This window comes from Otolemur garnettii, unplaced genomic scaffold (genome assembly GCF_000181295.1).
Source record: "Otolemur garnettii isolate 467f Iridium unplaced genomic scaffold, OtoGar3 scaffold00056, whole genome shotgun sequence".
Classification (NCBI taxonomy): Eukaryota; Metazoa; Chordata; class Mammalia; order Primates; family Galagidae; genus Otolemur; species Otolemur garnettii.
In genome coordinates this window covers 11,071,331-11,085,125 of record NW_003852451.1, presented here as the reverse complement: position 1 = coordinate 11,085,125, position 13,795 = coordinate 11,071,331, and the positions used below count along the sequence as shown (strand labels likewise).

General features: G+C 43.9%; 1 protein-coding gene across 6 annotated transcripts; it reads right to left on the bottom strand.

The window, feature by feature from the left end:
* Nucleotides 1–2,096: 2,096 nt before the first annotated feature.
* Nucleotides 2,097–9,951, bottom strand: SLITRK2 (SLIT and NTRK like family member 2). 6 transcript variants are annotated; one of them, XM_003792411.1, is made up of 5 exons: nt 9,749–9,951; nt 7,350–7,408; nt 6,018–6,559; nt 5,769–5,910; nt 2,097–5,536 (listed from the first exon to the last, which is right to left on the bottom strand). In XM_003792411.1, the coding sequence occupies exon 5, from the start codon at nt 5,491–5,493 to the stop codon at nt 2,956–2,958; it is 2,538 nt and encodes an 845-aa protein (XP_003792459.1). In that variant the 5' UTR covers nt 5,494–5,536; nt 5,769–5,910; nt 6,018–6,559; nt 7,350–7,408; nt 9,749–9,951; the 3' UTR covers nt 2,097–2,955. The 6 variants fall into 6 exon arrangements, with proteins under 6 accessions (XP_003792459.1, XP_012662171.1, XP_003792458.1 ...); XM_012806717.1 differs by having other exon boundaries at nt 5,759–5,910; nt 6,018–6,075; XM_003792410.1 differs by having other exon boundaries at nt 6,018–6,075.
* Between the last annotated feature and the right edge of the window lie 3,844 nt (nt 9,952–13,795).

Genomic DNA, 13,795 nt, shown 5'->3' with positions numbered 1-13,795 from the left:
AAAAAAAAAAAAAAAGTGAAACTGCAAAATATAGCTGTGGAAGATAAAAATCCTAAAATAATGTGTTTGAAAGTACTTGGGCAGACAAAGCAAAACAATATAGTCAGTGGGGATACTAATAAGTTAATAAGAGTTAACATGTTTATGACTGTATTAGAAAATACAGCTTCAAAGTATATAGTATATTTTGCTTTTAAATAAAACAGTCTGGACTACATTCAAATGTTTTTATCTGTAAACCTTATGTGAATAAAATACAAATCTAAGTAGCATGGGAATATAGAATTAAACTATAATTATTAGGCAAAAGCATTTATAGATTTGAGTCCTTCCAGGAGCCTCTTTAAAATCATACGATTAAATAAATATTAAGGTATCTCTCTTTAAGCTTAATGAGTTAATTTTTCTATGGACAATGGCATTTCACAGGAGTGACTTCAAAAAGAATATGAACGAATATTGATGTGGAATCACTACATCAATACCTCTAGTCATATACTTTAAGCCTAAAAACTAACTTAAGAAAATATATCTGCTCATTTGCCTTCATAATCACTTCCCAAAATACCTAGCTCTGTATTTGTCATTGTGCCAAATGAGAGCAGCCAAAAGAGGATTTTTGAAACTTTTATATATAAATGCTTCACTCCAAGACAAAGTGGTTTCCAGGAGTCATCTCCAAGTTCAACCAGCATTATATTCTAGCTCCTCTTCCGTGATAAGTAAAATCTCTTTACCTTAGATTTCTTGTACTTAATTTCAGCCCACCATATTCAACTTTGATTTAATTGATTAAAACAAGAATTATGATCTCTAATCAAAGAATAAACATGTTAGCTTGCCACTGTAGATACTTAAGAGATTTAGATTGTTAAAGGGATTTTTTTCCTGAATACCATTTACACCCACACCCACCCACACACACACACACACACACATGCATATATACACATATATATATACACACACACATACAATAACCTTCTATTGTTTTTTTTAAAAAAACAGTAATTTTGCACCAGTAATTATTAATCCAAATAATTTGGATTTAAACTATTTCTAATTGAAAACCTATCACATGAATTGTTTATAGTGACAGACAGTGAGCTATTAGTCATTTTAAAGCTTTAAAAGTAAGTTATCAGGACCCACTTTAATCTCCTCATGATAATAAAGGATTATTATGTGAAGTAACCTATTTATGAAAAGGAAACAGTGTGCTTCTTTCAGACGCCATCACTTGCTTTAACAAGGAATTGAAAAGCTGGACTACTTTATATGCAGATCACCATCCCAGTTGCATAAGGATTTACAATAGACAAAACAAAACTATTTTTTGTTCTAAAGAAGGGCTGTTTGTTTAATCACCCAGTAATGTTTGCATCTCAAAATTATCTACAGGCTAATGAGGCTTCATAAATACTATATCGACTTGGTTAGTTAAAATCATTTTAATGCTAAGACCAAAGTGAAAGGCTTGCTCAAGCTGACAAGGAAAAATTGAAGTTATGCATGTCTAAAGAAGGCAGAAGGAAAAATATCCCCACTACCTTGGTTTAAGTAATTATTAATTGATTTACAGATGCAAATAGTACGTGATTTGATAGTATCCCGATACCACTTCAATCAAACTCAAGAGGAAAATGCTGCTTTGTTAGAAATGTGAAAATTGAGAATTATTCTGAGTCTAACCTTTGTTCCTAAAAGAAATCGAAAGTCATATACACATTTTTATCTCCATTGCTTTGAATTTGTATAGAACTTACTTGGGAAGTTTTAATTTGACCTTTTGAATCTTCCTTCAAGGTACTGAATGGCTCCTATGTCTTTGTTAAATGAGGTGTGTGGCGGCCTCTACTGGTGTGTGTGTGTATAGAAAATGTTTCAATAGGCAGAAAAAATACTAATTTCAATTAAAAAGTTAGAAATACAGACTCTTTCATTTAAATTTATAAAAATATCTAATTTAATGCAGAAAAAATATATTACAAGTTGTGTAGTGTACTCTTAATTAGGAAAATAATCTAAGACACTGACCATGTTAGGGTAAAATAATGATTTACGGAAGGGCATTAATTGTTCAATTCACTCTGATATTGGGTTAAATATATTTTATTAATGAATTATTAATCCCAACTGAGGCGGCTTATTACCTCTAGTCCCTCGTTAAACCCCCTTAGTTTACTTAAATAAAATCACTTAGAACAAACCCAGAGGAAAGGAAATATTTTACAGTTAAGTCTACAAAGTCCTAGAACTAGAATCATTTTATGACAGGCTGGTTTCTATAATTCAAGCAAACTGTATGTTGACTCAGTATAGCTGAAACATCTATCTATTTTACAGTGTTTTCAATTTCAAAAATACAACACATTAAAATATGTTCAATTTATCAAAGCTAAAAGCAACATTTAAGTAATGTACTTAAAGTGCGAAGGCACTTTAACACAAAGAAGTGATGCCCAGTGGCTATACTTGGTAACTGAGTATGGAAATACCATATATCATTATTTACAAAAGAAGTTATAGTCCCAAAAGATCTTTGGAGATCTTCTACAAAATACCCTAAATATCCATTTTGATGTGAAAAGTTTGCCTAGTCTGTCTTAATTCACTACCATCTCCTCTTTCTCCTTCCACAATGGAAAAACAAGATGGTTTTGAAACAAAACCACAAACAAAATATAGGAAAACTGCACTGTAGAAGCATTCATGTTCACTGATGGTTCTTAAGAAGAGAGGAAACAAAACAGGGGAGGAGAGCAAGAGAGAAATAATTTAAAGGAAAACTTGCAAAAGCAATATCATTGCCTCACCCCATCTCCCAAATATTTCCAGAGTCCCCCATTAATGCTGGGAAAGGGAGAACACAAACAAACACAAAAAGCAAATGCAGTGCTTCCAGGAGTTTGGAGCAGCATCCTTTGATTCCATAGGGTCGTAAATGATTTCCCTTCACAGCTGACTGATTGCAGTTTGTTTTTCCAGAACTTCGAGGTAGTCTGGTTCTGATTGCGGCTTAGCTTGCAGTAAAGGGTGGTCAGGTTTTGACTGCCCCACAAAGCATTTCCTGGGAGTTCCATACAAAACGGTTTTATTGATTCTGTCTTGGTTTTGGCGTCGAGATTCATATGAAGGGGCGAACTGCCTTTTAGGTAAGGTACAAAAGTTATAGTGTACAAGGCCTGCACTGGGGAGTTCCTTGACCCTCTCAGCAATATTTTGATACAGCAGCTCGGGCTCTCTTGGTGTGGCCTGCTTTTCTAGCAACTCATTGGCACTTATTGTGTAAGCAAGTGTGGCTGGCTCTTCTTTTTTCTCCTCCAGGTTACCGTAGCTAAACTCTTGCAGGTTTCGATAATAGGCTACTGGGTCTCCTTCCTTCTGCATGTAGATGGGGTTTTGGCACATTTGACCCACAGGTGGGGGTATATAGTTATAGACGTGGCCATCTGTTTTATCCTGAGTCTCAGTGTTATAAGACCCATACTGTAACTGAAAAGAACTTACGTCCAGGTTGTTGGCACTCCTGGGAACACTTGGCACTCCCTTTCGGCGTTTCAGGACAAAGACGAATAAACCGGCCCCAAAACAGACAGATAAAATGAAAACAACAAGCAATCCCAAAATTAAGACAGAAAGTGGAACTTCAGTGTGTAGTTCAGGATAGGAACTAGGAGACACACTAAGTGACCAAGGTGTGTCTGTGTTATGATTCATTGATAAGATGGATCCATCTGACAAGTTTGGACTGTCTGGACAAATAGCATCCCTCCCCAGAAACTTCAGTATCTCCCCTGCATGCTTCGCAGGAGACTCACATGTCACTTCATTGATGATGACAGGGGAATTGGCATGTTCGGTCCAGTCCTTTAGCCCCATGATGTCACAGGTACAGTCCCATGGGTTCTCTTGCAGATCGATCTGGATAAAAGCTGGAAGCTGATCCAGCACTCCTTTCACAGGCAAGTGAGAAAAATGGTTGTTTCTCAGATTCAGCCTTGTGAGAGCTGTGCCCCCAAATATATTATCAGGTAAGGAGCGCAGTAGGTTGTTATTCAGAAACAGTAGCTGAAGGTTAATCAAAGCATCAAAGGTCAGTGGCTTAATTTCCTTAATGACATTATACTCTAAATAGAGATATTGCAAGCTCTGCAGTCCATCGAACATAGAAGGATACAGCACTTCAAGGTAATTGCCATTCAGATAAAGTCTGCGTAAACTGGTCAGGTTTGTGAAGGCACCTTCCTGGATGACTGCAATCCTGTTGTTCCCTAAATGCAACAAGTCCAAAGAACTATATTCTAAAAGGTCATTCTTATAGACGGTTTGAAGATAGTTCCCTGTTAGGTAGAGTTTCTTTGGACTGGTAGGTTTGGGCTGCAGGTCAGAGATATTAGTGAACTTCCTTTCTTGGCAGTTTACATTTAGACCATTGTCTGAGCTCTGAGAGGTGCAGATACAGCTACTGGGGCAGGTGAGGGGCACAGGGGACTTGGTCTGGTACACCATGATCGGTCCAAAGCTCTGTCTGTCCTTTGACACAGTCACGCGGGGAGTTGGACGATTTCTCATTTTGGGAGGCCGGCTGGCTTTTGGAGCCCTTGTTGGGTTGAGAGCAGGATTCATTGTAGGTGACAGCCTTTGGACATGTGTGTCAGCATGGCTGCCCCTCTGGTTGGAGTCACTGGCACTTTTTCTGGGACAGAGGTCCTGCCTGGTCAGTTGAGTCACATCTTTCCCATGCAACCTAAAGGGAGTTTCACAAACAATCTCTCCCACAAAAACAGTTATGGTGTCCAGCCAAGCTTTGAGAGGAAGTAAGTCACAAGTGCAATTCCACGGGTTTTCCTCCAGTTGAATCTCCATGATTCCTCCGATATGTTCAAGGACTCCAGCAAAAGGCATTACTTTCAGCCTATTCCCCCTCAGGTCTAAGTGGGTCAGCAAGACAAAGCGAAACACATTGCTGGGCAGCGATAGCAGAAGGTTGTCATTTAGGATGAGTACTTTGAGCTTATTAAGTTTGCTGAATGCCCCTGCCTCAATGGCACTGATGTAATTGTAGTCAGCCTGGAGGTACTCCAGGTTCTCCAGGCCCAGGAAGGTGTCCTCCCTCAATACCTCTAGCTTGTTGTTGTTGAGGTGCAGTCTCTTGAGAGTTTTCAGGCCACTGAATGCCCCGGTTCGGATCTCTTGCAGCCCGTTGTTACCCAGGTGCAGAGTCACAGCGTTGGAGTAATTGACAAATTCGTTTGGATACAGTCTAGTCAAGAGATTTCCATTGAGAAAAAGCTGATAGATTCGATACTGGGGGGGCTGCAGCAGGCTGACAGTTGTAAATCCTTTGTTTTCACAGTTAATATTCAGTACGTTTTCCTTCTCTTCACACAGGCAGCGGATCTTGCAAATGTCTTTGGCAGTTTTGCGACTCTCCGTCTGTAAGATCCCGGCCACGGTTAACACACTGAGGAACCAAACGCTGCTCAGCATCTTTAGGCACCTTCGGTGTCAGCTCAGGTACCTACAGGCAAACCTTGGGGAGAGGGGCGGAGGAGGAAGCGGGGTACGGGGTAAAAAAGAAAGAAGGAAGCCTGATTAAAATGGCAAAGCAAGGAGGCAGAGTGGGAGGGAAGGAGAATGAGTGGGTGGGCAACAGGGCAGAATGAAATTACTGCGTTTTTCAAAGCGGTTCTTCTCTCCTCTCTTTACCCTCCCCCCAACCCTAGCCCACCCACACACGCATCCAGGAACACACAAGCTTGCACCTGATTTCCCGACGGGGAGCAGCTAGCCGCGGAGTCATTAGTAAAGGAGTTGTTCTACTAAATCCAGCCCATCTCCTCCTCCCCTGGGGTATCTTGAAGAGACCTCTCTGGTGTCTTGCCCGTCTTGGGCTCACAGCAGAAACTGCTTTACTTTTTTTAAAAACTGCGCAAAAAGGGGGTGGGAAAATCAGGAATCAGGGGGTTGGCTGCGGGGGTGGAGACGGCAAAGACAGCGCAGGGGGGCGGTACTCACACATCAGGAGAAGACGGGACCCCCCTCCTCTGCAGTCCGCCAGGAGTTTAGCATCTTCAGAAAGAGAGGGAGAGCAAGGTAAAAGAAGACGCCGCTTCCAGGGAGGACGCCCCGCTTTTTGTTGCTCGATTTAATTCGGTTGGGGGGGTGCGCAGAAATAAAAAATCCAGCAGGCAGCAGGAAAGGAAGAGGAGGTTTGGAGCAGAGGAAAGCTGTGCCGCCAGGGATTCAGGGTGCGATTGCGCAGGGAGGTCGGGGAACTGGCCGGCCAGGTCGGCTGGCGGCTGAGACGGCGGAGCCTGGGCGCGCGTTTCCAATCTGGTGGCGGCGGCAGCAGTGCGTCTAGCAGTTTGAATTTGAGAGGCTTTGCAGGCTCCCTGGGACAGGGCTAGGGTGACGTCACGGGGGAGGGGGCAGGCAGAGGATTGAGAGCGCGCGGTGGGGGAGGGTGGGGCGGACGCTTCCTTTCCCTGCAAGTGGTTTTGCAAAGCTCAATTCCGGGCTGCGTCAGTTGATTCTGAACTACTCCACCTCCAAACTGGCTGGTGGCTGGAGAAGCTCCAGCAGAGGGGTTTCTCAAGGAGGGGACCCGCTAAGGTGCTGGAACCGCCAGACTCCTGGGCCTCTCTCAGTTGTCTCTTCCACTCAAAACCTCCCTCCCTCACCTACATACTGCCTGTGGAACAATAACCTGGCCATTCCTGGGAGGTCTTATCCCAGATTTCCAAGGAGGGTCCAGACTCTCCCAGGAAGAGCTGTGAGAGAGAGTGTGTGTGTGTGTGTGTGTGTGTGTGTGTGTGTGTGTGGTATGTCTCTTTGCTACAGGACTGGTGCCGCTTGCCAGCTCCTAGCTAGAATGTTCTTGGTGCGGAGAGTGGGGTATGTGTGCGTGCACCAGTGTGTCTGTGTAGGAGGGCAATGAGTTCTCTTGGGGGATTTATGCTTTACATACAGAGCTTTGGTTCAGCGCTGAGAGAATTACTTGCTGGGTGCTGACCGGCCAAACAGATATTTGTCTGGATTTTGACAGCCAGCTCGACTTTAGCTTATAGATTGAGATAAACAAAAACAAAAACCCTTCTCCCCTTGAGGTTTATACTTAGCCAGATAATGAGGTTTAAACGTGTACTGGAGGGAGGAGAGAAGTGGGTGTCAGAAAAGCACTGCCAGGCTGAGCTCAGCTGGGAGTGGGAGCCCAGGGACAGGTGGTTGAGTCCTCCAGGCATAGAGGAAGGGGAGCTAGGGAACAGAGAAAGGCAGTGAAGAAAGTCTGGCTCCTGAGAAATAGAGGCCAGGGAAAAGGAGCTCTGGATAAGGACCCATGTCGCCTGGATTCTGGTCTGGCTCTCTTGCCAGGTATGTCACTAGTTTGGGGGTCTTCCTGTCTCTGTTTGCAAAAGGGGTAGACTGGGTGGGCCCTCTCAGCTCTAGCATCCAATTTTAGTTTAAAAACCTTTTTAGGGTATTACTAATGGCCAGGAATTGGGTTTTTGCCTTCACTATCTCTTTTCTCCTTAATTTTCTTACAGCCCCCCCCCGCCCCCGACTCAGGTGTCTCCCAGTTTTGAGTCTGTTTGCAAGTTGTGACTATTATTTCTGTTGCCTTGTAAGGCCTTGGAATGTCTCTGGTGGTAAGGGGGTGATGGGTTAGGACAAGGAGGAAATGAAATAAAGTGGGAATGATCAAACTACGTGCCTGTTCCACAGATTAAAAACACTTCAATTTGTTTTTCCCTTCAGTTCAGGCCTACTGTAGAGAGGGTCAGCACAGGGTCCCATTGTCTGGTCAAATGTGGAATAATAGACAACTACACAGGCAAAAAATAATAACCCATGGGGGTACAAAAAGCCCCCGCTTCCATGTTAAGCCCTGTCCTGGGACAGTTCAGCTTATACAAGCTTGTTCCTCCCCAAGAAGGGCTGAAGGTAGTTTGTAAACTCAGACACTAAGGCAACCTGTGGCTCTGGTGATTTCTAGTGGATTTTTCTCAGGCTTTCTTCCTCAACCTCCACACCTTCTCCTTCCAACAAAAGCCTTGGACCAAGCAGGCATCAGGATCCCTTTTTCCCCCCTATAATTCTTGCTTAGCCTTTAGCAAAATCCTTTCCTTCTCAAGCCTCCAATTGTCCTTCTCTATGCCATAGGGCAACCTTGAGATGAGGGGGTCTGGGGAGAGGGGCCTCCCTTTGAATGGCTTTACACTTTCTATTGCAATTGTTCCATTAGATGCAAGCAGACTGATGCAATTCCCAACATAATTAGCCTTCCTATCCTAACACCCTTTGGTAGGATATTTCCAAATATTAAAAATACATAGTTCCTAGAGAGAGAAGATTTATTCATTCAATGAACATTTATTAATTAGGTTAATTTTTCATTGACTAGACGTCAATGTGACAGCTGGACAAGACTTCAGAAATCAGGTTCATTTTACACATGAGGACATTTTTCAACCATGGAAAATGCTGACTTGCTTAAGATCAAGAAATAATTAGAAAATTATATTTGAAAGTGGAATATTAGTTTTCATTCTTAAATACGATGATTTCCTTCAAGATACTGATGTTGTCAATACTTGAGGAGAGATTATTTTGCTGGGGATTTCACAGGGCAGGGAAGTGGGGGGATTTGTAGGCTCTTGAAATTCTTGGCACTTAGAGCATCAAGGAAATGCAGGATAAGCTAGCTGGAGGGAGGGACACCGCGACCCCTGAGGTGGCATGGCAGGTCTTCTTCCTTCCGTGGTTAGCTTCCTACACCAGTTGGTTGACCCTTCATCTCCTGCCTGTTCCTGAGTGTCCACAGACGCTTTGCAGAACAGTTATTAAAAAAGTAAGTTTCATTTGGCCCGGCATTTCTGGAATAACTGCTGTAACACCCCGCTAGGGAGAGCAGGCTTTCAAGGTGGTGGAAAGATTGACGATGAACTGGGAACCCAAGGGAGGCAGAGGCGGACATTAAAATAGGCGAAATGCTCCCTTTCCTCGCTGAGGAGAGGAAGGCTTAAACGAGGACTCTGTGGCCTCAGTCTCACTCTCATCTAACGGAGAAGAGCCTGGCTCAGGTCGCCAAGGCTTCCACAGGACGCTGTGGGTGACCGCGGGTGTGCAGCCCACCTCCATCCCGGCCTGTCAGGCCGCTAGGGGGTTAAGAGGAGTCCCGCGGGCCTGAGAGGGGACACTGCCTGGTCGCAGCCCACTTCTCTAAACACCCCACCCGCTGCAACCAGGTCGAATCCCATTTCAGAAGGACTCTTCCGGGAAACGTGGGGTCTTGGAGAGTCCACAGTTGTCGCCGAGAATGGGGCACTGGCCGCGAGTGCAGTCCCCCACCCTCCCTCCGCCAAGCCGCTAGACAGACGCCTGGTGCCAGCTCACTGCCCCAAAGCTGCGACGGCCATTCGCCCAGCGCTCGCTCCTGGGCTTGGGACTCCAAGAGAGCGGCAGCTCACACCGGGTGCTTGGGCCGCCCCCGGCAGCGCGGTCCACCCGGTTGCGGGAAGCGTCCAGACCCACCCCGCCCGCTCGGAAGTCCCAGAGCAAGGAAACCCGAGTAGGGATTGAGGGTAGAGGACGGCCGCCAGCGTGCTGCCCGGGGCAGATCGTCCCCAGTCTGCCTACGCCAGGTCCCCTCGTAAAGGCAAGCGGCCGGGAAAGGGGAAAGGAGACGGGCTGAGGGCAGCCAGCTCGCCGGCAGCGTAGCCAGGCGTCCCCGAGTGCTCAGAACTTACCGAGCGAGCGCGCCGCCCGGTTCTTCCCCCGGAGGCGCCCGTAGCATCTGCGACTTGGGGAGGCACAGGAGCCCGCACTGCCCGGCACTGGTGGGGTCCGGGAGGGAAGGCACGGCGTGGAGCGCGGGAGGCGCCCCCAGGGCAGGCAGATCCCCACTGGAGAGGCTCGCCAAGGGGCAAAGCTTCTGGCAGGAAGGAGGGAGGGAGCGGAGAGGGAGGAGGGAGGAGGGAAGTAGAGAGGGAGGGAGGAGGAGGAAAGGAGAGAGGGAGGGATGGCGGCCCCTCTCCCGCACTTATCAATCACCGGGCAGATCAAATGTCCTCGCTGTGCACCCGGGAGGGGGATGTTCCAGCCCACAAAGGAGGTGCTGCTCCATTTCTTTGACAAGCGCTGCAGAGCGCTGCTCACGCCTCTCCGCCTCTCTCGCCTGGAACTCTGCCCAGCCCTTACAGCTTCTACGGTGGGCTGCGGCTCAGACTCGGTCAAGTGAAATAAGGATGGACTCGGTTGGTATCAAATCCGAGGAGAGAATAAGACCACTGGGTAGAAGTTACGGACAAGGGAAAGAGCGGCTAGCCACCCGAGCTGGACACCCTTTGTGACGGCTGCCTCCCCTAACTAGTAAGCGCCCAATCGCTGGAGTTCGCAGGGAGATGTTTAAGGACCTCCTGTGAGGATGGTAAACAAGGAATTTCTCTATAATATAGAGCTAAGCTAGACTTGTGCAAATATGTTAAAAAACAAGCCCCTTGCAGCGTTCCAATGACCTTTTTAAGGTTCATTCTTTTTTATTTTTCACGACGTTGCTTGGATCCACTAGAGCGTTATTTTTGCCTCCTCCCTTCGTTTTTCTCCTTTCTTCTTCCTTTTATTAGTAGTCCAGGTGGTTGTGACTGTTTGAAAGGAAGGCGCTCGATGAAAGATTCAATGTAGTTCAAGACCGAGGTGCGATTTTCTGCAAGAGCATTGCGGTTCCTCTCAAGACTTGGTTTCTCAGGGCCTCTCCTCCACTCTCCCAGAGTATTCTAGATGAAGTTGCAGTTTATTAGTTTATGTCTGGAGTAGAGAGTTAAAATTTGATGGCACCAAGATATTTACCCCTAAATCCTGGAGGAGAACGACCTTAATCGAAGTTGCCTCTATCCCCTGTCCTTTTCCTATCTGCTATAGTCTGTAAAATCCTAAATCCTTCAGAATATCTGGAAACTTTGTAGTGAGGAGCAAAAAGAAAGAGGGGTACAAAATTAGAGCCCAAAACGATCTCTCCAACTAATGACTCTGCACTGAGATATGTGATTCTCCCACATCTAAACCAGGTTCTCATAACACTAACTCCCACCTCATTCACGTCCTTATCCTTGGGAATCTTTCGTGCTGCTTCCTCTCTTCTCTTCTTGGCTTTCTTTCACAATAGTTTTCTAAGGAGACTATGCTGGCCCTTTTAAGAAGGAAACTACTGACAATTTTACATGTACAGAGTTTACTTTAGTAATTGTCCAAAGAATTATCTTATAATCGTATTTCTGTGGTTTTAAGGGTCATTACCAGTCCTTTTCCTTCAGTTTTGAGAATGCCTTTTTGAAATTTCCCTACCATCCAGACAAGCAATTTCAGAATAACGTAGTTTTACATGAGCACATGGGCAGGCTATTTACAGTTACATATTCAAAACCATTGCTGTTATTTTTTAATATCCTTATTAGCGTAAAACACCCAATGCACTGTTTGCTACAGACAATAGCAACAGCCTGGGCACATCATATTATTACTAACTGAGGTCAAATAATGCTGTTCTCTGTCTATCTTTACCTCATTTCTGACTGTCATCTTTTCATGTAGTTATTTAATGGGCGCTATAAACAACCACAAAACACAGAGCCAAGAAGCTATTTAAATGCAGAAATAATGAGACAGTCATGCTGAAAAAAAAAAAAACACAGTTTACTGAGAAGGGTGGTGTGTCTCTAGGCAAAGGGAACACGCAGAAAAGGAGTAACTTGTATACAGATGAGATGAGAAACAAAGGATCATGATAAAACTAATATTTTATTTCTCTTGATATATATGGCATGCCTCTATTTTTATTAGCCTTGTAAGCAAATCGAACATGCCTAAACCTTTAGAAAGCATTTAGTAGCCTGCCTTTCCACATGAGACCACATTGATAGTAAGATAAAATTAAAAAGAGCAGACTTTCTCTTTGTCAGCATAAAATTTTCAAGTAGGTGGGCAGCATTCTGAAGGGTGCTCCGAATGCTCAGATACACAAAAAACGATGAACAATATGAAACTTTTGGTGAGGGCTGTTGCATAGATAATTATAGTAAAGGAGAGCTTGAAGTGTGTGAAAAATTTAAATACGCCAATTTATTTGAAAGCTGCTTTACGCTGACTCCTCAGTGTGTCTGTGTTAGGGGAAAATTTCCAAATATAATTGAATACCAAAAACATCCATATTAAGGTAGTTTTGTTAATGAATAAAAATCACGTTATTAGTCCTTTTGGGTAGTAGCATTGTAAAATGTATCCCTGCATTTGTGTGCTGTTCCCTATTGTACAGTTCGTGTTACTAAAGGGCTTGGAGATCCCTGATTGCAATGCTAATGGGAAAATGGAGAAATCAAATTAAATTTTGCCTCAGTTTTTCTAATTTCATTCTGAAATGAGAAGCAAACCAGAAATTTCATCTATGAGGAATTTAAAAATGTGCATATACTTCTGGGATGATACAAAATGCTGTCCAATTACTGTTTAGCACCTAGTTTACCTGCGGTGGTTATCGCTCCAGCTTCTCCAGGCCTATCCAGAACTAGATGACTTTACAAAATAAAAACTAAGAGTAGAAACCTCATACAGAGTTAGTAATTCTAAGACAGATGTCCTGCAGTTTTAGTGGATACTGTCCCTTTTGAACCAAAGGTTTCAAAGAAGTGTTCCATAGCACAAATTCTGAAATAAAGAAAGAGATGCAAGACTAAGGGGACATTCCCTTAATACTAGTAAGTGTAGTTTAAAAGATATTGTAGGCTTAGTTCCCCATGCTATCGAAAATGTGGATATTTTTAAATTCAATTCAATTATTTTGATTACGTATTTTGGCAGGCATTCTGGCTTGGTTGGCATAGTACTGGGCCCGAACCCAGAGCAGTTTTTCTTTTAATCAAACACATAGCCATGCCCTTGGAGCCCAATACACTGTGTTCAAATCTCATTCCTACTACTTTCTCACAGTGGGACCAGAGCAGACACTGGTTTCCCCATGTGTAAAATTAGCTACTAGCACCTGCCACATGGAGTCAGTAACGACAAGAAGTACATAGGGCTGGTGAATTGTGGGGTAGCACACATATGTGCAGGAGAATCTTGAACTGAAGAATTCCTAAACTCCTTAAAATAAATAGATTATACAAAACATTTTATAGCTGTTTTTGATGTTTTTCATGTCAATCCTTACTAGATCCTTAGAGTTATCCAGACTTCACAAAAGAGGAAAGTGAGACTCAAAAAGTTGAAGTAACTTGCCTATGCTCATACCCACACTCTTGGTTAGATGGTTGATTTTACTGAGAAAACAGTATTAGAATTTAAGTTGCAGAATAGAATCAAGATGAAAAAAATATTTATAAATATTCATGTTTCACTTTGGGACTGTGTAATGTCAAAGATTCAAAAGAAAATTAAAAAAAATCATCTTTTTTTTTTCTCAGATTTTTCCAAATAATTGGATATATGTATATATCAGGGCTCAACATTGACTACACTGATATATTGGTCCAGATGATCATTTGTTGTGGCTCACTGTCCTGTGCCATGTAGGAGGATTAGCAACACCCCCAGTAGCACATACACATATACATATATACAGAGGCTTCCAAAATGTACACACATTTTTTTTTTTGAGACAGAGTCTTACTATGTCACACTCGGTAGAGTGCTGTGCTGTCACAGCTCGCAGCAACCTGAAACTCTTGGGCTTAAGCTATTCTCTTGCCTCAGCCTCCCAAGTAGCTGGGACTACAGGTGCCTCCTACAATACCTGGCT